The sequence below is a fragment of the Hyalella azteca genome, unplaced genomic scaffold (assembly GCF_000764305.2).
Source record: "Hyalella azteca isolate HAZT.00-mixed unplaced genomic scaffold, Hazt_2.0.2 contig13709, whole genome shotgun sequence".
Classification (NCBI taxonomy): Eukaryota; Metazoa; Arthropoda; class Malacostraca; order Amphipoda; family Hyalellidae; genus Hyalella; species Hyalella azteca.
In genome coordinates, this window is record NW_025943621.1 from 147,596 (window position 1) to 173,342 (window position 25,747).

At 38.5% G+C, this 25,747-nt stretch overlaps 2 protein-coding genes across 3 annotated transcripts in view; one reads left to right on the forward strand and one right to left on the reverse strand.

The window, feature by feature from the left end:
• Positions 1–4,822: 4,822 nt before the first annotated feature.
• On the forward strand, positions 4,823–10,033 carry LOC108664732. Of its 2 annotated transcripts, none has more exons than XM_018151406.2 (4): positions 4,823–5,041; positions 7,776–8,355; positions 8,815–9,028; positions 9,299–10,033. In XM_018151406.2, the coding sequence occupies exons 1-4, from the start codon at positions 5,039–5,041 to the stop codon at positions 9,396–9,398; spliced, it is 897 nt and encodes a 298-aa protein (XP_018006895.2). In that variant the 5' UTR covers positions 4,823–5,038; the 3' UTR covers positions 9,399–10,033. The 2 variants fall into 2 exon arrangements, with proteins under 2 accessions (XP_018006895.2, XP_047739746.1); XM_047883790.1 differs by having other exon boundaries at positions 8,208–8,355.
• LOC108664731 (integumentary mucin A.1) overlaps positions 9,855–25,747 on the reverse strand; it is a 31,226-nt gene continuing 15,333 nt past the window's right edge. The window contains exons 2-6 of the mRNA XM_018151405.2: positions 21,228–21,296; positions 18,680–18,988; positions 17,967–18,254; positions 14,573–14,617; positions 9,855–14,287 (exon numbers count right to left, since the gene is read on the reverse strand). Of these exons, the coding sequence (XP_018006894.1) occupies positions 14,193–14,287; positions 14,573–14,617; positions 17,967–18,254; positions 18,680–18,988; positions 21,228–21,296 (806 nt within the window). The 3' untranslated portion in view covers positions 9,855–14,192. The remainder of the gene's footprint in view (positions 14,288–14,572; positions 14,618–17,966; positions 18,255–18,679; positions 18,989–21,227; positions 21,297–25,747) is intronic.

Below are 25,747 nucleotides of genomic sequence, written 5' to 3' on the forward strand. Positions count from 1 at the left end.
GTTCGAAGTAAAGCTAAAAAAGTCTGTCGCACTGCAGTGAAAAACTTCGAAAAAAAATATTGCTAAAAATGCAAAAAAAGAATTCGAAAGCCTACTTTTTGTACGCTAGTTCGAAGTGCAAGACAAACTACAGAATATTTGAATTGAAAGTAGACCAACGAATGTTTTCCTCTGATGAGGGCAAGGCTAACATTCTTAATCAGTTCTTCAGCAGTGTGTTCACAGATGAGGACTTGAACAGTATTCCAGATATTGAGGAGCGCCCAGTCGGCTCGAAGTTAACAGGTTTTGAAATACACGAAGAAGAGGTTCTCAAGCGCCTGGTAGCTCTAAATCCCAACAAGTCATGTGGACCAGACGGCTTCCGGCCCAGATTGCTCAAAGAATTAGCAACCGTTCTGCCCGGCCCATTGACAGAATTCTTTCGAAAAACCTTGAACGAAGGAACATTGCCGTCCGTTTTGAAAGAAGCTCAAGTAACACCATTGTTAAGAAAAGGCGACAAAAGTAGCCCGGTAACAATCGCCCTTTCAGTCTGACAAGTGTTGTTTGTAAGGTAATATATGAGGGATAGGATTATCGATCACTTGACTGTTCACCATCTCCTATCAGATTGTCAACATGGCTTTATTGCCGGTAGATCCTGCTCTACTAACGGGTTGCCTGCCGAAGACCACCAACTGCCCTGGATGTAATGGACCGTCATGATTCCTGCCTTCCGGAACGTAGCCTTCAACACTTCAAGCCGTCCGTATCTAGGCCGTGGGTCGAACCAGCCCGCGGTCGAACGGTCACTTGCCGAAGGACGATAAATTTTGGACCTGAACTATGCTATCTGAAACCTAATCTCAAATGCGGTGAACGTAAAATTACGTAATTGTACGATGCCCGGAAGTCAGATTCGATCCGCGGCCTGGTGGTGCATGGCACGTTCTATGCGAGGCCGGAGGAAGAAAAAGCCGAGTGGTTCACGGCTGATTGGTGGATGTCCGGAGAGATCCAAGGCATTCGATTTAGGGCTTATTGGTGCACAAAATTGGTGGTGCACGGCTGCGCTCTCCTACTAACTTATTGTCTACGTTGAACGATTGGACTCGCCTTCTGGACGAAAGGGAGCAAGTAGATGCATTGTACCTCGATTTTGCCTAAGCATTTAACAATGTTCCGCATGCATGAGCGGCTGTTGCGTAAAGTGCATGAAGTCGTTGGGAATTGAGGGAAACGTACTCCAATGGATCAGAGACTTTCTAGTAGGTAGACGACAACGTGTCAGTATTCAGGGGAGCGTCTCGCCAAAATTTTATCTCGGCTATTTACTGACGGATCACTTTGAAACTTGGTACACATATGTAAAACCGAAGAATAGACAGCTTTTATTCATGTCTATTTTCGAAAAAATGAAAGAAAACGTGAAGTTCTTAGAAAACGGCCAAAAAAAGGGGTACTGTAGAAATATATCTCATCCTAGAGTTTTGAAGTTACAGCAATGAGATATATATGTACCATTCGATTCGCAATTAAAATATCTATCGATTCGTCGTAGCTTTTTTTTTTAATTTCGAATTTTTGTGGAGTGGGAGCATTTTTCCAAAAATTTTCGAAAATTTTTTCTATTTTTCCCCATTCCCCCCCCCCCGTTTTTTCAAAATATTTTCAAAACTATAACGAAATTCGAAAAAAGCTACGACGAATCGATAGATATTTTAATTGCGAATCGAATGGTATATTTCCCATTGCGGTAGCTTCAAAACTCTAGGAGGAGATAGGTTTGCCGTGACAATAAGTTAACCCAGGAAAGCGCGACAAAGTCCCGCGCGTATCGGAATAGCCACTCAATGTAGCAGGGATACGAAACTAAAAGTTACTGGAGCTCGATTCCAGTCAAGGATGGTGGGAGCGACTGCACGTCAGACGATCCCCTTTATGGTGCCCGGGCGGGTAATTTCCGCCTTAAATTTACTGAAGGGTCCGGACACCTCCCCCCTTACGGGATCTGTCGTGAACGCATAAATCAACGTAAAGAGATGGTTATGGTACCGTTAGATAGGTCAGAATGTCAGCTTTAAGATGAGACTATAAACCGGAAAAGCCAAAATCCAAAAATTTTGGCCAGACGCTCCCCTAATTAACTGAACCGTTTCAGACTGAGCAATAGTGCCCAGCGGCGTGCCACGAGGAAGCGTTCTTGGGCCTATTTTGTCCATTGCTTTTATAAATGATCTGCCAGAAGTAGTGTCCAGCGTGTGCTCCATGTTTGCAGACGACACAAAAGTTTATAATACAGTGAAGGATGCGTCAAATAAAGCGCAATTGCAAGATGATCTTGACAGTTTAGTTAACTGGGCTGATACGTGGAAGCTGCGGTTTAATGCTGGTAAGTGTAAAGTACTTCACCTCGGGAAGAACAATGAACAGCAAGATTACAGTATGAGAAAACATGGTTACAATGAGGGAGTAATTATTGAGAAGTCTAGTGTAGAAAAAGATCTCAGAGTTTATGTCGACAAGGAGCTGAAATTTTCTATGCATGTTGCTAATACATCCAACAAACTTCTTGTTCTAATCAGACGCTCTTGCGAGTTCCTAGATGCAGAAGCGACGAAGCAGTTGTTTGTTGCTGTCGTGCGCCCGAATCTAGAGTTTGGAAACGTTATGTGGTCACCGAGATTTGAAAAGTGCAAAAATTCATGCAATAGAGAATGTTCAAAGACGTGCAACAAGGATAATTCCAGGCTTGAAGGGCAAGTCCTATGAAGAAAAATTAAAGATTATGAAGCTTCCAAGCCTCGGTTATCGACGTCTGCGTGGGGACCTCATTGAAGTACCGTGGGGGCCTCGTGAAGTACATATACTCATGGTTTACTTATACTCATGTCCACGCGACAATGTTTCTTCTCGCTTCGAATCACCGGCATGTGGAACAGCCTCCCTGATTACATCGTTGGCGCACCAAGTATGAACGCGTTCAAAAACAGACTAGATAAAGCTATGGAAAAATATATGTTCAGATTTGAAATGCCTATAGCAACATATCGAACCCGGTGGAAGTCTAGTAGCTATTTCAAACTATCGTCAGTCTTGAAAATATCCGGTCAAATGACAAGATTTTAGATCTTCTATGAACAAGTCACGAAAAGTTCAAGATTCGGCGACAGGCCTCATCAAACCTATTCTTTAGCGCCGACATCATTATGTAATGTTATGTTATGAATGGCCTACATGACACTCTCGCATCCGCGTCTTCTCAGTCTGCAGAAGCCGATGGTAGGCGAGGCGGATGAAGATGGAGGCGGGAGACGGGGTTAGAGTGACGGTACACGAGGTAGAATGAAGATGGAGGAGGAAGACGGGATTAGAGTGACGGTACATGAGATAGGATGAAGATGGATGTGGGTGACCGGATGAGAGTGACGGTACACGAGATAGGATGAAGATGGATGTGGGTGGCCGGATGAGAGTGACGGTGCACGAGGTAGGATGAAGATGGATGTGGGTGACCGGATGAGAGTGACGGTGCACGAGATAGGATGAAGATGGATGTGGGTGACCGGATGAGAAGATGGAAGTGGGTGACCGGATGAGAGTGACGGTGCACGAGGTAGGATGAAGATGGAAGTGGGTGACCGGATGAGAGTGACGGTGCACGAGGTAGTGCTCCTAGCTCTCTGGGAGAAGCCCGTTAGGTTTGGGGCAGGGACGCCCCCCGGAGGAAGAGGCATAAGAATTAGGGGAGTGGAGGGAGAGAAAACACATGTAATATAAAGTGAAAGTGCATTCGTAAATGCAGTTAAATGTTAGAGACAGAGGCAAGGAAATGAATAAAATAAGTCATCATTTTTATTAACACGCACCTGGGATCAGAATAAAGGTGCTTGTACACGGGGATAGTGCAGACGACTAGTACATCTGGCAAGTGTTGCTCGCTTGGTGACTATCCAGCTAGTAAGCCTGTACACACGTGGAGAGTAGAAGGTGACGCTATCTGCTCTTTCGCGCCCGCCAGTGCGTCATTAGAAGCCGTCGAGTGAGGTCTGCGAAGATGGTTAGTGGATCACCTTCAACAACTCGATTCTGTACGTCGTTTTTATACTATTTATTCTAGCCCTTGAAAATGCAGCGTCGGGAACAACTAAACCCTGACTAATAAGGTCTTCTTTCCGTTTCAAAATACTCGTTTCTCCCTTCATTTTGTTGGAGTAACCATCATGGAAAACATTATACTTTAATTCATATCTTTGGAATATTTAAAAAATAATTGAATATCGTCTGGAATCCACTTAGTTTGTTTCTTCTTAGAAACATTATCGTTCAAACAAGCCAGGATTCACTTGACCCAAGATACTTCGCAAGAGCGGCACAGATGCTCTCACAATGGCTGCATCAGCGCTACTAGCCACTTCTCCAGCCAAGATATCAACACATCGTTGTCCCGCTCGGCCGCATCTCGGGCACTTGCCGGCGCATGCCTCTGAAGCGGCTGAACCCCTATACACGAGGCTAGTAGCGTGGACAGTTCATGCGCCGGATGAACTAGCGGCTAGTACTATCCCTGTGTACAGGCACCTTAAGGCTTCAAGTCGGAGTGGCTAAGAGGGCTCTAGACACTAGAGACTAGACAATAAGCAATAAATAGCCCACGCACGAGAGCCAGAACCCCTGATTCAACCGTCAACCATGGGAGGATCATACTCCTCAGTGCCGAGCGTATTCCTCCGCACGCGGGAAAGCGCGTCACCTGCCTCGCCTCTAGGGCTGGGCTGGGTACGAAGCTACGAACATGCCCATGCGGGTATTCGCTGGCACTTTCCCGTGGACCCTCGCAGAAGTACGTTGTTACCTTTCTCGAACTCGCCCATCCCTTGCACACTGGGATTCTAATCGTCCATAAATCAAGCTAAAAGTTTGAATAAGACGGTATAGGCTACGAATTTGGCTGTTTGAAACCCAGAAGCAAATCTTTTTACTTTATTTAAAATATCGTCAATCAAACTTAGCGTCTAACTTTGCAACGGCCTCGCTATTAAGGCGGATCATTATTATGGTGAGTTCAGATATTTTTCATTTGAAAAGAGTTGAATTAATATTTTATTTGTATATCAGTAAGTTATAGCTCAAAGCGAAGAATTTTACCTAATAATGGATTGAAGATAAAGAATGATTCATGGAAATTTCCTAATTAGAAAGCTCATTATAAAAAAGGAATAGTATAGATATAATTACAATATTAATTTTATTGAAAAATACATTACCTGAATTTTTGTATCACTTAGTATTAAAGATGATATCGGACAAATAACGGCCCCCATTGTTCATGCATTCATTTAGTCGATTTTTAAATTCCGTTCAACTCGCTGAAGCATATTGACGGGTATGTTGGCGATGGCTTGGCGTATGTTGTTCTTCAAATGATGTAGGTTCCTTGAAAAGTCATTGTAAATAATGTTGATACTGAACCGGGTATGTAATGCTCGTTTAGTAGCGATAATGGAACGGCCATTAGAAAAGTACGCCTAGACAGCAAACGCCCGCTGCTCACTTGTCCAATGCATAGTTACAACTAACCAGACGGAAGTCACGGAACACAAAACTTCATAACCTACCTTGCCTTTCATTTGAAATACTTTCCACCTTTTACCTACAACATCTTGCTGCTTGGCGCAAAATACAAAACAGGAAGTTTTCGTGAATCACCCTATATTAATAGTCCACTAGATTTCATTATTGCGTTTAGGATCGGGTCATATTTTGACTTCATACTTGTGTTAAAGCATTGTGAGACTAAGACGAAAAAATATGAAAGATGAAATCAGCTGAAAATTGTTAACAAAGCGGAACCAATTGCATATATTAACAGTGGAGTGAAAGATTTTTTAATTTACTCCCACTGGCACCAAAAGAGTGCAAAACCTAAAACATAGTAGAGTATGGCAGACGGACTTCTTTTCATGTAACTAGTTTGCACAAAATTTAATCGACATTGAATCGATGTTGCCATTAGATATTTATATTTCTTTTTGTGAAGTTATTGGGAAAATTTGAGTGAATGAATGTTTATCGAAAATTTTCCCATTCACGAAAGTATCCCCCGCTCTAAATGTTGTGAATTAAATTAATTAATTTTGAAGCAGTAACACTTTTTATTTACACATCCGGTTTGCCAGTTTTTCTCACGGTCGACACTTGATGCTTTCTTAAGCATGATCATGTCCTACACAAGAACGATGAGAGCAGCCGCGCTCTCGCCGCTTTCTCTAACCCAGCTCGTGACGCGTTCGCACTTGCAATGCGGCTCTCAGCTACATAACTTGCGTGAAAGTTGAATGATACTACATGCTATCATATCCATTATCAAATTTTTTTATCAAGTGAGAGGCTGTAACTTATTCGTTAAATGGATCGTTAACAAATCTTTTGCAATACGGGTTTGGGTATTTTGCAGTTCACGCCTGCACTCAGATGTTAGTCATGTAACACAATTATTGTGTACAAAGTGTTATAAAAATGTAAGCGAATTTTTTCAAAATTGTCGACACTGGTGCGGGCGTAAGATTTTTAGGCTCACTCTTAATTTTCAACAAAATTTTCACGATTGTGCGCCACGTTAAAGTTTTCCGGCATAGGAGTGGTTGACTTGCTATTGCCGTTCGAAGCCGAAAATTGTGCAAACTGCTCTATCGAGGTATTTAAAGATTTGACCTCTATCTCATTGATAATAATAAGAAATATCTATACAATAAAATGAATTAGCCTTGAAAACCATCCCAATGATGAATTACGTCAAGAGTAATGAGATGAATTATCTATTGGCTGTAATTAAAAAAATTGAATTATTCATATATTTCACTACATATATTGTAATCAGTGATGAGAAAATCTCATGTGCAGATAATAGTTATAGGTTAACGGACTTTGGTTTGTCCAGCTTGGCGATTAGTCAGTCTCGATTAAACGATGAACAATACTCTACTGAAAACTTGGCTTATTAACACCTTAGAAAGATTTTTGCCTCAATTAATTATTGCTCTAAAATCCTCTAGGAGAATTATGCAATTGATAAAGTTCATTGTAAGCTGACTGACTTTCAAAGAAAAATTATGTGCACAATTGTATAATAAACTTAAGATTATAAAATTAATATAAGATTAACGCACTCGACGTTTAACTCTTACACTTATTAATTACACTTATTTATTGAAATGAATAAAAATTTCTGAAATATAGATAGATAAGCCTCTAAGTGTGGCTTTTCAAAAATTTTAAAGCTCAATTCCACGGCTATATTGAATGAACGAAGGACCTATTATGAATAATGTTTATTATGAAGAGGCTATCGCCCCTTTATTATATAAAGAGGGTATACTGAATACATTTATTGTGTATTACGTGATAAGTCAACGCTACTTTCCTTAATTGTTTTTTTTTCTGAGAATAGCAAGCAATTCACACCACGGCTGTTCTTTCACTCACGATAATCTTGATGTTAAATAACTCAGGCTAAACCTAATATCTAAACTACATCTTTAAAATAAGGCACTTTGTACCGGTTACACAATAACAGCTTCACCGGATACTCCTCACACAACAATGTGTGTATAGTTGTTCTATTGTTCTATTGAAAACAAAGCAAAAATATAACTTTCACCTGACTGACCTGATGTAGTATCTATTTCAAAGAATGTACTTTAAAGTTAACCATAATGAGTGGCGACTCTACAATCTGTTCAATAATGATAAGTATCTTATTGAAGATTATCAGATTTATTTTTCCTGTTCAGATTTCGTCGGTAGCCATTAGTTGCTGCATCGCGTTGGTGACATGGGCCCTGCTCTCTACTTCAGCAGCGTCCATGATGCTTGACTCTCATTCGGATCATGTCAAGCTTGGATCTAAGCTTGAACATGAGGAAATCCTTTATCCGGATTACCAAGAGTATCTTGGCCTCAAGCCACCACCTGCAGTGCTCCACGATTTACCTGAGAGCCTTGAACACATGTCATGGCATCTTATCAATGAATACCAGGCGCGGGATATTACAAATGAACACATGTCATGGGATCATACCAACCGGTCACTCGTGATTGACCAGAAACAAAAAAGGAAGAAAAGACAAAGATGGCACACTCGCCGAAAAAATGGTTCGCAACACAACTACAGTACTTCTCCACTCATGACTTTCGTCGCTAATCCTTTTTCTTACATACGGCAGACATGGAACGAAGCTTGGGGTGGAACTTCTCGTTTGATGAGCTCTTCTAACGTAGGATACGTGTGGGCAGTGCCCCTGGCGGGCATGTTTCTCTACGATCTTTTCGTGCCCAAGATTGTGCGGGTCAGGCGGAGCCTGGGGCAGTCAGGTTTGTATTTGAGATTATACCGGTATTTAAGATTCAACTCATCCAAGTACTTAAGGTGTAACTACTTCAAGATTATACCAGTACAGGCAAAATGATCTCTTTCAGAAGTAGCTTGCGAGAGTTGAATGTGAAAGAACTTTACTTGAATACATTTGCCTCGATCACTTGGATTAGTCAAGAATGTATTCATTATACGTTAGTATTAAAAGTGGTTATTAGAGGTTTCGTACACAAGGGTTATTAGAGGTTTCTAAATAAGGGTGTGGAGGGAGGCAGTTTAAATTTAGGGAAGCGCCTCAGATTTGGCCGCCGGAATTCAACAAGCAAGGCAGTAGGGATGGTGCAACCATGACCTTTCGTATTGAATTTGATAATTTCGATTTAAATGGAATAGTAAATTAGGTTCAGTAAAATGATCTCATTTAATTCATCTATTGTGAGTTAATTTAATTTTTTCAGACGTAATGCAAAACTTGAGCTACGTTGACGAAGCATTTCAGACAGTGAACCGCTTATTGTCAGAACGCCGTCACGACAAGCAAGATACAAGTTTAGGTTCGAAAGATGGTGCATGGGGCGTCACGGCTCAATGCAAGCGGATCGAAAAAGCTTGCTATCTATCACGATGGATCCGAATGAAAACGAGTGGCATGGAAAGACTGGTCATGATCTGGTGAGTATTGAGGTGTCCATTGTCTATGTCTGATTCAGGACCTGTTATATCCACATATGCACAAGATATCGTCTCGCTGTTTTATGTCAACAAATCGCGATTAAAAATATGAACGTGCAAATGTACAACATTGATTGAAAACGTAAAAATCGTGCCAACGTAACATTGATTGGGTGGTAGTCTTACGGGAGTGTACATACGTTGTAATTCGATCTGGTTTTTATTGCCACGTTCTACTGCCTCAATTGACTGACGTGTCGTCATTCGCAGGCTTGAGCAGCAGTCGCCAGCGCTGCGAAGATCCCAAGTATACAAGGCCTTCACTGACGGCCTAGCAGGAAACTCGTGCGGTAAATGGACGTGTCCGTGAGTGGAAAAACGGTCGAGTTACATTATGTCACTAATCGAAATGATTACCTTAGTCGTCAAGTTCACCTATCCGTTATAGTGAAGTAGGGAAGTTATTTATAGTGTTATAGTGAATATACAGTGTTATAGTGAATATAGTGTTATAGTGAAGGACACTAGATAAACTAGCAACAAAATTTCGAGATAAGGAATGGTGATTTTGAAACTGTCGGACATCTAGAAGAATGTCAAACGTGAACTTCAACAGCAATTCTGGACTTTTTAAATCTAAAAATCTTCTATCTACCAAATAAGTAGATTCAAGTCAATAGCAGTTCTCTAGTTTATTGTTCATGTGTCTTACATTTAGCTACTTCTATCAGACATTCATTCTCAATGGTAATTGATTTGAAATGAACTACACACAAGTACCGACGAGTGCACCAATAAAAGTATTACTTAAGGAATAAAACGCTACTTGTTCAACACTTTATTTCGTGCAGTAATCACTTGCAGCACTATTACAATAAAAGGAAAATCCTGCATCTGCATGTATACCTTACATTTTATAAATGCGGAAGCAGCAAAATCTACTAAGCTGGGCAAGAAAGTTCATAGAAAATTTCAAGGTGCTTGTCAGTTGTGCCTAAATAAGGATTTCACACCTCCTAATGGCAGGTGTGATTTCAGGTCTTTAGTGCTAAAAATAACGATGTTTATATAACGAGTACTAAAGTAATGCAACCAAACGAAATTAAAGAACAATCCGTTTTCATTTATCAAAGACATAAAATAATCTAACAATTGAGACTTAGCTCTACTGCTCCCGTCGATGAGGCAGTCATCAGTTAAATCAAGTGCAGTACAGTCAGGCTTTTCGCGTACAATTGCCAAATCCTGCATGTGAAGATGAAGTTAATTGGCTAATACATTCACAATATTGCAGGGATTTAATGTTTTTTGGTCATTGTCAAATTAGTGGGTTGAAAAATTTTTCAACTTGATAAAGAATAAAACGAATAATCTTGAAATACGGTGAAACGACCGATATCGATAAGTAGCAATGCATCAACATAAAATTCGCTTTATAGAACATAAAATAGGTAAAGATTAACACAAAAACATGGCCGCAGCCATGGACAAAAAAAAATAATAATCTCGACAGCAATGGAGAATTTGTAGACCTCCGTAACGCGCAAAAAATCAAAGTTGAAATTGAAAACACAAATAAGGATAGAACGTACAGATTTTTTTTTGCGAGAAATGATACTAAATTCAATCGTAGTCACAAACAGAAGAGCTTGCGTACACATAAAAAATGCGTGGTGCCGGTCACAGGGATCCTCTACAACCGCTAAATCCGTTGGAAATGACATCGATATTCATAAGTTTCCTCGCGTACAGAACGGAGAAATAAGATAGAACATTAGAAATGACTGATGATCACCGAATACAATAAAATGGAACGCATTATAAAATCTCGAATATGATCGACCACGTCAGGAAAATGTGGAAAAAATTATAAAAATATTTTTTCTCTCAGTGGCACAATGGGCACTAATTTGTACTAACCATACGTTCAAGTAACAGTTAATTAAATAGATATTAAATGGCAAACTTAATAAGATTCCAGTTGTTCAGTGTTCACATGAGCAATGAGACACAAGCTGACGCTTTGGCGGCTGCTCACAACAAGTGCATTGAACAAAAATAAAACTCTTAACTGAATACAGGATATTAGTTTAGATCATCACAACAGTTCTTAATGCAAAAAATGATTTACCATAACAACGCCTCAGATATTTGCGCGCTGATGCTTCAAATTAATCAAGGGAGATTCGTTTAGATTCTTGCAACATGACAACCAATAATAAAAATAACAGCAATAAATATGTCTTGGAAAGTTCAAAACTAACCTAAAATAGTACAAGCGTAGTAACAGACTATCCCATTGTCTTTTAATACACACAGTAGGACTATATAACCACTACCTATACATTTATAGGGTTAAATCCTATAAATAGGGTCAAGTCCTATAGTTAAGGCAAACGACAAATTGACCAACCAAGCCGCTTCAGAGAGCCGTCACGTAAATAATAAGGAATTAACTCTGACAAAAATAAAAGAGGTGCAAACTATATAGAACAAAATGTAGGGAAAGTAAATGTTAATAACAAAGCAACAGCACTATTGACAGCCAATTACTGCGCGACGACTCGTTTGGCATAATGCGAGCAGACAACAACAAAGCTGCCAGGTGAGATAAGCCAGTAGCACATTTGACGAGATCCAGCACGGCCAGACGAGATAAATTGTATGGATTAGTTCCATGTATATAGGATATTATAAACACCATCGATGTTACCTGCTAATTAATGCTTAGTTAAACATAAATTCCTTTGTAAATATATCAAGCCCCTTGACGCCCAAGTTAAAAGCTAGAACAGCGTGATAGAAGCATTTCTTATAAGCTTTATACGTTTCAGCTAAAATCATCATGGCCTTATCAGTTTATAACGAAACATTATTTTTAGATGGCCATCAAAATTCCTACAGCATTTTAGTTTTCTTTTTGCTCGTGACTATCATTTTTGGGTAGAAATTAATCGCACAGACTTCTAGAAATCCATGAGGGTTCAGAAATCAAGATCAACACAAGCTTGTCAGTGCCGATCAAGTTATCCAACAACAATGCGCATGTAGAAAAATCTTAATCTTGACTAACTTGGGAGCGGATAGCTATGTTGAACAGTCGAGATAGAAACTTGCCACATTTTTTTTGCTCACAATAATAATTTAATCGTCAATGAAGCTTACGATTCACAACCAAACCATGCGACCTGGCAATTTGCGCTCTTGAATATATCATTAACGGTTGTTTACATGGAAAAAATGTAAGAAACGGTGCTGCTGATTGTCTTGCAAGACTAGCAGCATCTCGCTGGAGTACAAGAATTAAATTGTAACTAGTTAGGAACGAACTATAAAAGGCACATCAATAATGACACTTCACAGCACAGTGATATTATGCGCGCGCGAACGATCACAGAAAGAATCACGTTCACTGTATGCGATGAGCTTCCAACATAGAACGGATTTAATAATATAGTGTTGGACATATTGCACACGGTTAAGTAGCACTTTACCTTAAGCAACATGGAATTGCAAAACCAACGCTCAATTCGATTTGAAGTTTTTTCTAACCAAGGAAGGTTTAAATTGATCTCGACCCTACACGCGTTAGAGATGGACGGGCTTCTTGAAGGCACGAATAATATCAATAGATATAACGTGGACTGGGTTAAGTCGCGTGTATATTGAAGTAGCAATCACAGCCATGATTTAAATGAAAGTAAATAAAATCAAGCAGTTAAGAGAGTAGATATTGTAATTTAACATCCATGCTACCGATCGGCAAAATTTGTCACAGAGACTAATTCTAATATAAGATCAGGAATGCTCATTTGAGTTCAGTTTTCACAAAATAAAACCAACATGCTAAGCTTCTTGCTTTCCATTTGGGAGAGCATCCAATTGATGAAAGAGATAAATGCAAGTAATAGAGGCTTCCAGGCACACCTTTAAAAATATTTTTAGTTGCGCTTTAGCACTTCAATAACGGTGAGACGTAATGAAGCCGGAGTCGTGCAACAAGAAGTTAGAACGCACCAGCGCTGGCGCTGCGAGCATCAAAATATCAGTGCGAGCATCGGTCAGTTCGCCATGCAGTGGTAGCTGTTATAGATTACGGCTGATCTGTAAATACTCTACACGTAAAGCTTGCAGGAATAAAGCAGGAAAATGAGGCAACCTTATCCGAAAGAATAAAAGTTGAACAGTGGGACATAGCTAAACACCAGTTTTATAAAAAGAAGCTAAAGCGTGCAACTAGGAATCTATGATAAAGGTGCTATACGAATGAGAAGAAGCAGAAACCAACAGGAGGAGATACCAGTTACATTTTTAGTAACTGCACTTGACCATGCTTTGGAAGTCGTTTCAACTAGTTCAAAGTTCAACTCTAGTTGAAACGACTTCCATTGCTGGGAACTCTTCGCACAAATTGCAATTATGAAACGCACCAGTAGCCGATTATGGACTGAAGTTTAATTTAAGGCTGAGACACCGTAAGTAATATGCATTATGGTTAGGAAAGGAGGCTTGTAGCTTCAGAAGTCTATTATGAAATATATATACGTTGATGGAAGCAATGGAACAATCGCATAACCAATAATTGATCAGTAGTTCAGACAGTTACTAGTCGAAACAAAATTCTTCCGTGGTATTTTACAGAAAGTTTAACCTGTTTCAAAGTTCATTGTATACCTACCGTTTTATTTCCTTATATAAACAGAATTGCATATAAATTTGATCAGACCACAATTAGCTACAAGTTGTAGTAGGGCTGTGCAGTCATGGTATTCTAATATGAAATCAAACTGTGTGTGTGGACTTGACACTGTGGATGGAGTGCCCACTATGTAACTTTTTTCAACTAATTTAGGTCAAATAGACATGTTTTACATTAACAAGTTACTGAGATTCGTGAGAGGGAGAGACATGATCAAACAAAATATTTGATACACACGTTTGCTCCAGATTAATAAAAGGAACACAGTAAACTTTTTCAGATACATATTTCTCGGGGTTTCAAAAAGTTTATCTCCTCACTGTAAACATTAGTGGCTTATCTATGATGGAAAAAAGAATAGCAAGAAATAAAATGGAAGCTATAAAATCCTCCTGCTTGCCCCTAGTAGCCACATGTCCAACAGACACACTAGCCATGCATCAACTCTCGCGGACTTTAGAAGGCTCAAAGTGTGCGGTAGTTGACATCATAACGAGTCTTGTAAAATTTGTAGCCTCCAAATCCTACAGCAAGCAGGGCCAGGGTCAGTGTGATGCCACCTGGAAAATGCCGTAGCTTCAGTAATTTAATAAAGATGATTTATCTTGCTAACGTATCAAGTGATGGTAGATCAAATTACTTCATAATCATCATATATACCTCAAGGGCGTTTTATCATTCCTATAAATACAAAAAAATCGAATTAAATTTTTTGGCAACAAAAAATTAATTTTATTCAAAGCTACAGAAATAATTGGTCGGATCAAGAAAATGTCAATATTTATTCATTACATTCCATTCCTAGCATGAGACCTGGAAGGCATTTCATTCAAGTCAAAACTCACCAAAGAAGCTGCCAGCACTGAAGCCTCCAGAAGCAGGAGCTGGAGCTGAAAAATTCAATATAAAAAGGAATAAAATAACTAAAAATAAAGAGTTTCCGGTATATGGAAATACGGTAAAAAAAAAGGTACGAGATGCTCAAGTGCCAATCAAGTCAGCAAGCCCTCATTTGGTCTAATAATATACATGCAAAGTTCAATTATCAATTAAATAAAAACAAAGTAAAAATCTAAAATTTAAAAACAAAGAAAATTGCAGAAAATTCATCATTTCTTAAAAAGGAAAACGTTTCAGAGTCCAGCTCCATCATCAGTTCAAAACCTAAAACACAGGTACAAACAATTAGCAATAAATTCACATTAAAGCATAAATCGTCAAATGAAAAACAAACCTGAATCAAGCAAATACGGGCAGACAAACCTATCTATTAACAATTTCGAGGGGATATGAACTGCGGGCGGCATTTAAAATAGGCTTTTGTTTAAAAATATAAAGGGACTCTAAAATTCGCAGGTCGGGAACACCGGTCGTAGAGGCTAAAATTAAAAAATCACTATCGGACACTGGAACGTTGCACTGCTCGGCATGGACGGGTACTGCTGAATGAGGGGGATGCGCAAGCAGGTTTCCTGTTCTAAAACTCCTTCCTTTATGCTTCTCCAGCCTAGGATGAGTTAGTTTAGTTAGTTAGTTAGTTTAGTGGCCAAATGTTTACTAGCGCTTCAGCTATTTAGCTATCTCGCACCGAAAGTCAAGATGAACATCACCATAGAGGTGGAAGTTCTCAATTATTCATCACCCACAAGGGGCGGAAGGTCTCAGATGTCCAGCCCGCTGAAGCTGGCTCGAAAGAAGCAGCGTTAGCATCTCAAAGAGACGAAGTGACAAGGAGGGACAGGTGAAAAGCAACAGAAACGAAAACACTCGAACAAGAGGTCGCTTACACGGGACGTCGGCCGCCCGCACGAGAGAGACAGAGAAGGGAAATGTAAGGAATCCTACCTACATAATAACTTAACCCCACAACTGAGATCTGCAGTCAGACACCGCGAGCTCAGTGGTGGGGCGCTCAGGAACAATCCCCCTAGGAACGCGAAATCCCATAGGACTTCTGACGCGCACAGACACGCGTCAGAAGTCCCCCCTGAGGGGAGCCTAGGATGAAAGTTGCAAGATGTCATCCCGACATACGCAAACACACACTTCAGTAGAGTTTAAATTTGTGTGATAGTAATAAAATTAGCATAACCATACCATAACCACTGCAGAATGCATAAAAATGGCAAAAAATTAAGTGTTTAACTAGTAACTCATAAGAAACTTTGGCTGCAGTGAGAATTAAATTGATCCAACCAATAAGAAACTAGTTCTAAATCAATGTTAAATTTTACAAAGTTAAATGTTTTAGCTGCGACTACATTGAACTGTTATTCAGAGGTGGGCAGTAGCGCGCTACATGTAGCGGTAGCGGTAGCGGCGCTACATTTAAGCAATTTAGCGGTAGCGGTAGCACCCGCTACATATTTAAGTAGCGATACGAGGATTTGCCACTACAGCGCTACCGATACATTCAGAGATAAAGCCTTTAGATTTTACTCAATAGTATTAGATATTATTTAAAAACCAGCATGATACCTCCATAATATAAATTACAGAACAAAACTGTACGAAAGATTTCGGTATAATGTTGTCAACCTCAGCCTATTACTAGTGTCAACATGTTAGTTGTTACTTGTTTAGGGGAGCGTCTGGCCACTTTTTTTTCGGCTGTTTACAGATGGATCACTTTAAACTTAGTACACCATTGTAAAACCGAAAAATAGACAGCTTTTAATCATGTCCATTTTCGAAAAAAATAAAAGAAAACGTGAAATTCTTAGAAAGCGACAAAAAAGGGGTTACTGTAGAAATCTATCTCCTAGGATTTTCAAGCTACAGCATTGAGACACATATCATTCGATGCATAAAGACCATATCTATCGATTTATCTTGGCGTTTTTCGAAATTCGAATTTTGGTGGATGGGGGAGCATTGTTCCCAAAATTTTCGAAGTTTTTTTCGATTTTCCCCTATTTCTCCCTCCTTATTTCAAAATATTTTCAAAACTATAACGAAATTGAAAAAAATGCCAGGATAAATTGATAGATATTTTAATTGCCAATCGAATTGTATATGTCTCATTGCTGTAGCTTCAAAACTGTAGGAGGAGATAGGTTTGCCGTGACAATAAGTGCGAATGTTCAGTACAGCCCGACAAAGTCCCGCGCGCATTGCAATAGGCACTCAATGTAGCAAGGATACGAAACTAAACGTTACTGAAGCTTGATTCTACTCAAGGATGGTGGGAGCGACTGCATGCACACCTAATCGTGCGAAGCCAGGCGGATTACTGAGCTGTTCCTCAAGCAGGCACTGTATTTAAAGTGCTATGAACCGAATTAACTCCTATCTAATTTGTTAAAGAACTCCCCCACCCTCCCCCCATTCATGATCTGTCCTGAACGCATAAATCAACGTACAGAGATGGTAATGGTACCGTTGGATAGGGGCAAAATGTCAGCTTTAAGATGAGACTAAACGGGTAACTAAGCTGCACCTCAAGCAGACACTGCATTTAAAGTGCTGGGAACCGAATTATCTCCTATCTAATTTGTCAAAGAACTCCCCCACCCTCCCCCCTTTAATGATCTGCCCTGAACGCATAAATCAACGTACAGAGATAATTTTGGTACCGTTGGAGAGAGCAGAATGTCAGCTTTAAGATGAGACTAAAAACCAGAAAAGCCCAAATTCAAAAATTTTGGCCAGACGCTCCCCTTGTTACGTTACCACTTACCGTTTTTTTCATGTTTCAGTTTGCTTACAATTATTTCCACACAGTTGTTTTTATGTTTCACCTTCCCTTCATGGATGTCTACTTTAATCTACCAATTTCAAAAATAATCTTCATATATATATACAAATAAAAGACTGGTTTTTATATGTATATGAGGATAATTTTTGAGATTGGTAGATTAAAGTAGACATCCAAGTAGGAAAGGTAAAACATAAAAGTAACTGTAACTTTCATTTACTATATCTAACCCGTACTAGTTCGGTTAGGTTAATTGCAATAAAGTTGCATTGATATGTTTTGAAAATGTTTTATTCTCATTAAATGTTCATGAGTAAATCCCAAAAGCAGAACAATAAATATTCAGAGATTTCCAATAATTTTGGCCATTGTAGCGGCGCTACATCTTACTGTAGCGGTAGCGCTCGCTACAATGTAGTGGGTGTAGCGGTAGCGCCCGCTACATTAAGAGCATGTAGCGGTAGCGCAGCTACATATAAAAGTAGCGCTGCCCAGCTCTGGAACTTATATTCAAGATTTAAATATTTCAGTAACTTTCATACCTGCTGTAGTAGTGGTGGCAGAAGTGGTTGTCGGCACCGTGGTGGGTGAAATGGTTGTAGGCACAGTAGGCACTTCTGTGGTAGTTTCTGGATTTGGAGTGGTTGTGGTGTTATCAGGATTCATGGTAGTGGTGGCATTAGAGTTGGGAGATGTGGTAGTTGTAGTGTTTGTGTCAGGGATATCAGTAGTGGTAGGCAGAGCTGTGGTAGTCGGGGCAGAAGTGGTTGTGGGTGCAGCAGTTGTAGTAGTGTTGGTGTCTGGAGCAATTGTCGTCACAGAGGAGTTACCTGCAACAGATTGGGGAACTTCTTAATTCTATCTCAACTCTTTATTATAAATGTCATGTAAGTTGCATCACGAAAGTACTTTGTAAGAATCAGTGCCCTCAGCAAATGAATAATTTAGATCAGAAATTGACACTGTCAATTTTAGATCTAAATTATCCTCTAATGATGGTCTAAATTTCTAAACCATCATCTCCAAACTTTCAGAAATTATTCTATATGGAATTCTTTTTTACCAGAAATGTTTAGCACAATATTGCAGATTGAGCAGTATAAAAAGAATGATTACCATTTGAAGTACCTATACAGATGAAATTTTAATCCATAAATTGATGCAACCAATAACCACATCATGAAACAAAAAATTCATAAGTCTAAGAAAAATCCCCTCTCCATTTGAAGAAGATGGGAAATATGAATTTACTTACACGAAGCTAGAATACAGGTTTCCACAACTTCTGAGAAGCACAAGGGAGTTCCAGATGGCCCACAATTTATCCAGGAACAGTTTTTAGCTGCACAAGCTTCACAGGAATCAATTTCTTCACATGTGTCATTCTGGTGACATTTTACAGGCTTGCATTCAACAGAAGTACTCTGAGCACAGTGTGGTTTACTTGAATTACTTGAGTCCTCACAGTCCACCCAATCACAGCCCAATGCCTTGCAAATGCCACAGTGAGTAATATTGCTGCAGGGACGGTCATCTTCATCGTCTTCAAGGAGATGCATACCATCTGTTTTAAATGGGGGATTGTTAGAAGACAAAAAAGAGCTAAAACATGCAGAAAGTGCATTCAGAGATATTTGTATTTCAAAAGTTGACTTTAATACAACATTATTTAGGTAAAAAGACCATGTATGTAGATGTTATATTATAAGGGCTGTTTTTAATAAACTTCCAATTGTGCCCCTAGACAGCAGGGCAAGCAACATTGGCCAGCAATGCATGGCAGTTGACTCCACTACAATTTAACTCATTTTTGGGTGTCCAACGTCATTCCCAGTTCATCTTAGTGACATATAAAATTCTATACTATGATACAATCTCAAAGTCTGAGTAGTGAAGTGTCATTCGTTTCTTGCCAGCTCAAAGGTTATCTGCAGCAGAAATTCACCATAGAGAAAAGGACCACAATCAATTTTTGAGACAGGGATACAATCAATGCTGAAAGATACTAGCAGTGAGTTAGAAGATTAATTTAAAAGCAAAGACAATACCACAAAAATTCAACATATCTTTATAGGAGAAAACGTTCAAGTCTAGCTCCATTGTCAGTTCATAACACAAAATTCTGTTCAGAAGAAGTTCAGTCCTAGAAACACAAATACAATCAATGTGTAAACTAAAATGCACTGTCAGGTTTCAAAACAGAAAGTAAATAAATAAGACATGAAATTAATGCTAGTAAATAGATAGGCCATTTACTAGCATTAATTTCATGTCTTATTTATTTATTTTCCATTTTCAAACCTGACAGTGCATTTTAATTTACTCATTGATTGTATTTGTGTTCCTAGGACTGAACCTCTTCTGAACAGAATTTTGTGTTATGAACTGAGGCTGGAGCTGGACTCCGAAACGTTTTCTCTCATAAAGATATGCTGAATTTTTGTAGTATTGTCTTTGCTTTTAAATTCCTGGTTAACTTGTAATTCAAGCTAACAAGTGATTTTACTGAGTTAGAACAATTGCAAGGAGCTATCCATAACAAAAGGAGAGGAGTGATCACATTGGGTACAGTGCTCACTGATGACAATGCCTGTCCTCACAGTGCTGCTCTGACAAATGTCTTATTGACAGATTTACATGGGACATTTTAAACTATCTGGCATATTGCCCTTACTTAGCACCTAGCAACTGTCACCTTTCCTCAAAGCTGGAGAAGATACTACCTATGAGGGCAGAGTTTCCAAACAGCTTTCCCATCTCAAATCACTGCCAGCAAACTTACATGAACAAGGTATTATGAAGCTTGTACATGAAAAAAAGTCTCAATTTGAATGGCACTATATTGAATTTTGAAAAGTAACTAATAATGTACCGTCAACTGGGGTGACTTTTTTTTCAGTCCCGTTTTTGATTTTGTTTTGCAAACAAAAGCGGGGTCATTAATGATGGCCAAAGTCACTCAGGTGTTTATGACCTCGTTTACAACCCTGGCGTTTATGACCCTGTTTTTGTTTGCAAAACAAAATAAAAAACGCAGCCGAAGTCACCCCAGTTGACGGTACCAAGCTTTTGATAATAAATCAATTTAATTACTCTCAATAGTTTTGTTTATATACCACATCTGAAGTTGAAAAAATAGCCTGCTTATATTTTCACAATTCTGCAACCATGGATGAGTCAGTTAAAATTATGTAAGAGGACCTTGTCTTCTATTTTACACTTAGTAGGCTAACAAGTTATAATTGAACAACAGTACAGATGTTTATTGCAATAGTTTTAGAAGCAACAATTCTCACCAGGTAGAGAAGGAAGAAACAAAATACAAAATATAGATTGGGAAGAAAGATGAGAATTTAGCAGCAATAGTAGAAGTACTAGTAAAAACTCTCAATTCAACAATTTTTTACAAGTTTTTAACTGAAAATTAGAATTATATGAATAAATTTATCTCATTAAATAATTATATCTGTTTATGTATCTAAACTGACCACACATAAAAACATTACCATCAACTGGGGTGACTTTGGCCACAACTACAACAGAAACAAATGGCAGCAAAACAAAATAATAAATGTTGGCTAAAGTCACCTTGGTGGCCAAAGTCACCCCAGTCACTTTGGCCAACGTTTATTATTTTGTTTTCCTGCCATTTGTTTCTATTATAGTGGTGGCTGGAGTCACCCCTGGCGGCCAAATTCACCCCAGTTGACAGTATGGTACGTATAAAATTTTAAATGCTGAGAAATTCATATTCTATGAGTGCCATTTCTAAAAATAGTAAAAATGTAAGATTTTTATCTCACCTTTATCAAGAATCACTGAACCTTCATCATCAATAGGTTCAAGAGTTGTCATGAGCAGCACTGCATCTTCTACAAGGACAAATAATAAATTAGAAACAAAATGGAAAATTTAGCCACTTTCATCTGCACTCCTAACATCTAAATAAGTTTTTCAAGTTCAATACACATGATGTAAATAAGTAATGGTTCTTCAAACATGTTTGTAAATATTAATTGTTCACAATCAAAATCAAATGAAAGATCACTGATCAGGTCACAAAATTCCCAAGCTATCAATAATGTCACTATGGAGCTGTGGGACTTTGGTATAGAGCAGGCAATTTCCAATCTTGACAGCTGGCTGCAAAAAAATAAAATTTTATTATTAAAAATTTGGAAACCAATAGTGACATTTAAAAAAAATTATAATATTTGGCCCAATCATGCATGTTATTTAATAATTATATAAATAGGAGGAAATTCATCTATTTGAAATTTTATGGCTCCAAGAATACGTAGCAGGAAAGCTCAGGTTGCAACTTAGAAGGTAGAAATATTCTATGCCTGCTGGCAGCCAAAACAGAAAACTGGGCAGAAGCCACACATATTAGAATTTTATTTTTTATTTTACTGAAATCTTGCAGCTACAAAGTGTCAAATATTCAATACATTTGAAACCTTGTGGCCAGGCTGTGCACATTAGTTGGCAATGAGATAGAAGGCAATTCATCTAACAAGAATATTGCAGCTTCAGGTATAACTGAAAAACGTAGAGGCTGCTGGCAAGGTAGATATATTCCATGCACATGAATGAAAAAATGTAACAATGCTTGTGGTCATTCACTAACTTCCACGGTCCTTGCCTTAATTCTTTTTTATATATTAGAAAATTGTTCCTTTTTGAAAAACTTTCAGAAATAATCCTAAATGCAGTTGTTTTTCAATCAGAAACGTTTAGCACAATATTGCAGATTGAGCAGGCAATTAAGGGCTGTGAGAAAAAAAAATTCTGCATTGGTATTCAGACATTCTGGTGATAATAAAATGGAATAATAGGCAAAATTGTTACAAAAACCGCAGGAAAAATTGATAATTTCATAGGCAATTTCTTCAAACTACTGGCAAAAATATGCCATTTTTTTCACTCAAATACAAGTGGAAAATTGAGCAGAAGCCACCTGTGAATTGCACCATAATGCCCATGAATCTGGTGGATGTCATCCAATCCTATGGTCTTTTCCCAATTTTATTAGTAAAAAATAAGAAAAATTACCATTTGGACCTGCGAATTAAAGGAAACTTCTGCCCAATATTCCAAATTAGACTCAAATCAAAGAAATAAAGCAGGGGTCATAGAAACAGGTGGAATTGCAAACAAGCTCAGATGTTTTTGTCTCATTCACAGCCCAACAGGAAATTCTACTCCCCTGACAGACCTACTAATTTTAGTATTTGCTAAAGAATTGGCCTTTAGAATACAGCAGAAATGGGCCTTAGCATACAACAATGAATTTAAGAGGCTTATCTATATCATACCAAGCAATTGATGAATTCTCTTGAAATCACTTTAGTCGTTCCAATTTAGAAAGTTTTTATACAATCTGATACTTTTAGTACCATCAAATGGGGTAATAAGGGATGGTTTTGAGTGTTTTTCCTTAATAACTTCTTACCATGAAACATTTCATAAACAAGTTTGGACTCATTTTAAAGGTATTTGCAAGGGCTATTGTATGGCATATTAAAAAAAATTCCATATGCTATTTGTAAGGTGCCAGACGCAAAATAATTTAAGCCTTCTGAACTAGCCACGGTCCACGGAACGGGGTAATAATCGACACTTGAAATAAAATTCAATTTAAAAACGTTTGAAGCATGCAGAGTGTGCTCATCCATTGCCAACAGTACTCAGAAGTCTTCCTCATCCTTTGTAGATGATGTAGAATAAATGCATTTTCTGTGATTTTTACTTATTTTTGCTTTATTGATATATTACCTCATCCATATATTACCGTATTATTGATGTGATATTACCTAATCCATGGACATGCCATCGAGGATTTACAATGACCTTGTCCACTGCAAGCTTCATATCAGCAGCCATGTAGCATTTCTAGGTAAGCATACAGGATGGCTTGTAATTTTGCACCATTTTAATTGAGTCAAGTGAATTCACTATAACAAAAAAGATTGTAAAGAACATATATACCTGAAACACAAAGGAATACAGGGTCATCAATATTTAGCATTACATTGTTTTTTAAAAATCAATACACTTGCAAAACAGTGAAATGTGTTGTATGGAACCGTGTCGCCTGTAATCCGGAAGGAGCTAAAGTTGTCCCCCCATTCAAGCATGTCAAAAACACCAACTCTCTGCTCAAGTTGTTGACAAACGCCTCTAAAGATCCAAGATTATTTTTTCCCGCATTCATGATGGCACGTTGCCTAACCTTGTTTTCAGTGATGAGAAGATATTCAATGTTGAACACCACTTCAACTTCCAAAATGATCGAATTAGGTCGAAGAATGGGACAAAGGATCCCGTGTGGTGACTAGGAAGCAATGCCCCACCTCAGTGATGGTCTGGGCAGCCGTAACAGAGTCCTCAAGGAGTACCCTCTTCTTTGTTGACAAAGGGGCTGAAATTGAATCAGAAGAACTATCAAGATGCCATCCTTATTGGTGCATTGTTACCCTAGGCACGAAAGCACTTTAAAAAATGCCCCTGGTCGTTTCAGCAGGACTCTGCACCATCCCATGGGGCCAAATCGACTCAGGAGTGGCTGTCCGAAAATGTTCCCTACTTCATTACCAAAGATGAATGGCCCCCATCATCACCCAATCTGAACCCTCTGAATTTTGGGATCTGATCATACCCTGAAAGCAAGGTCTCGACCGTTCACCATAGCAGTTTGGACACCCTAGAGGTCAAACTGCTGATGGAGCGGGCCAAAATCTTGCAGTGTCATTTGTGACTCATGTAAGGCTTTCTCTAAGCGTCTACAACACGTTATTGATGCAGATGGAGGACATATTGAGTGAAATTGAGGGAATTGTATCTCTGAACCTCTGCCTGCATAAATACATTTTCAAATATTCACAATTGAGTTTCATTTCATAGTTCTAACCACTCAAAGTTGTAATGCTAAATATTGATGACCCTGTATATTAGTGACAACCATCATATTTTTCGAGAAATAAAATAGTTTAGGTTAATTGCTTTTCATTCTATGTTGCCCTGTGAACAATTCTATCCATGACATTCTATGCACAGCTTGGTGATGACTGATGATGCACTAATTTCTTGTCAAGTGAATTTTTTTTAACAAATTAAATCTAATCAAAATTCTTTGTTTTTAATTGATTTTTTTTGTTAACTGGAGCCTTTGCTAACCAATGCTGTATTGTAAATGAACTTTTAGGGTTTTTTTTTGCTACAGACCTTAGCAGAGGTACTTTTCCAAAATCTCCCTTTTCACACTTTTTTTCAAGGATTTTTTAGATGTAGTAAATGTATGATTTCTTAACTTGCTTTATGCTACATAGATAAGAAAAAATGTTGAACTTTATGCCACTATTTTTGTTTTGCAATATTTTGATTAGCTTAGCTGCTACAATATTTCTACAAAATGTTAAAGGACTGTCCCCATTTACCCCGTCCATCCCTTATTACCCCATTTGACGGTACGTCATACAGTTGGGCACATGCCATCATTATACACAAGCAGCGTCAGCAAAGTGAGTTGGCTACCTACAACAAATGGCTAATGGCTACTTGGTGTGCATCATGGTAAACTTTTATTGGTGGCGTGATTTTTTATTAATTTATTAATATTAATTTGTTGTGGTTGACTTGGAGACAAATTGCTGATGAATTAATACTTAGTCTGAATTCCTAAACTAGAGTGTTCAAGATTTAACCTTCATTCTTGATTCTTTCAAATACAACTTTAATCCCTCCTATTTTGATTCTTTCCATCTCAACTAAAATTTTTTTGATCAAAAAAGTGGAAGTGGATTGAAAATAATATAGGGTAAACGTACCATATTCCGACATCATGGGTAATTCTGACACTTCTCAACTTTTTCCTTTATATTAAGCTTTGTCTTAGTTCCACGCATGCGTAGATGATTGAAATATTGATGTCATAGTATTGTGCACAATATTTCCACAAAACACAAGGTATGGCAGGAAAATGTTAAGATCCTTAGGGCAAAAGTCCACGTCACCCAGTGAGAACATCAAAAAACGTGTCAAAGTTGATAGTTGACCTTGCTCTACCAAATAGTGATTATCTGTCTGTGTAGAAAGAATATTATGGTTCGAGACCTTTAAAAAGTATTTGCTTATTTCAAGTGGTAAATAAATTAATAGATTGATTAAGTTAAGAGACGGTTTTAGACACAAACTAATTCCGACACAGCTCGGAATCAGAAACACACAGCTTGTTCCGAGCTGTGTCATATTCTGATGCAGCTCACACATGGTATCGGATTTCCAACACAGGGCGTCGGAATTACAAATTACGGTCTTGAAG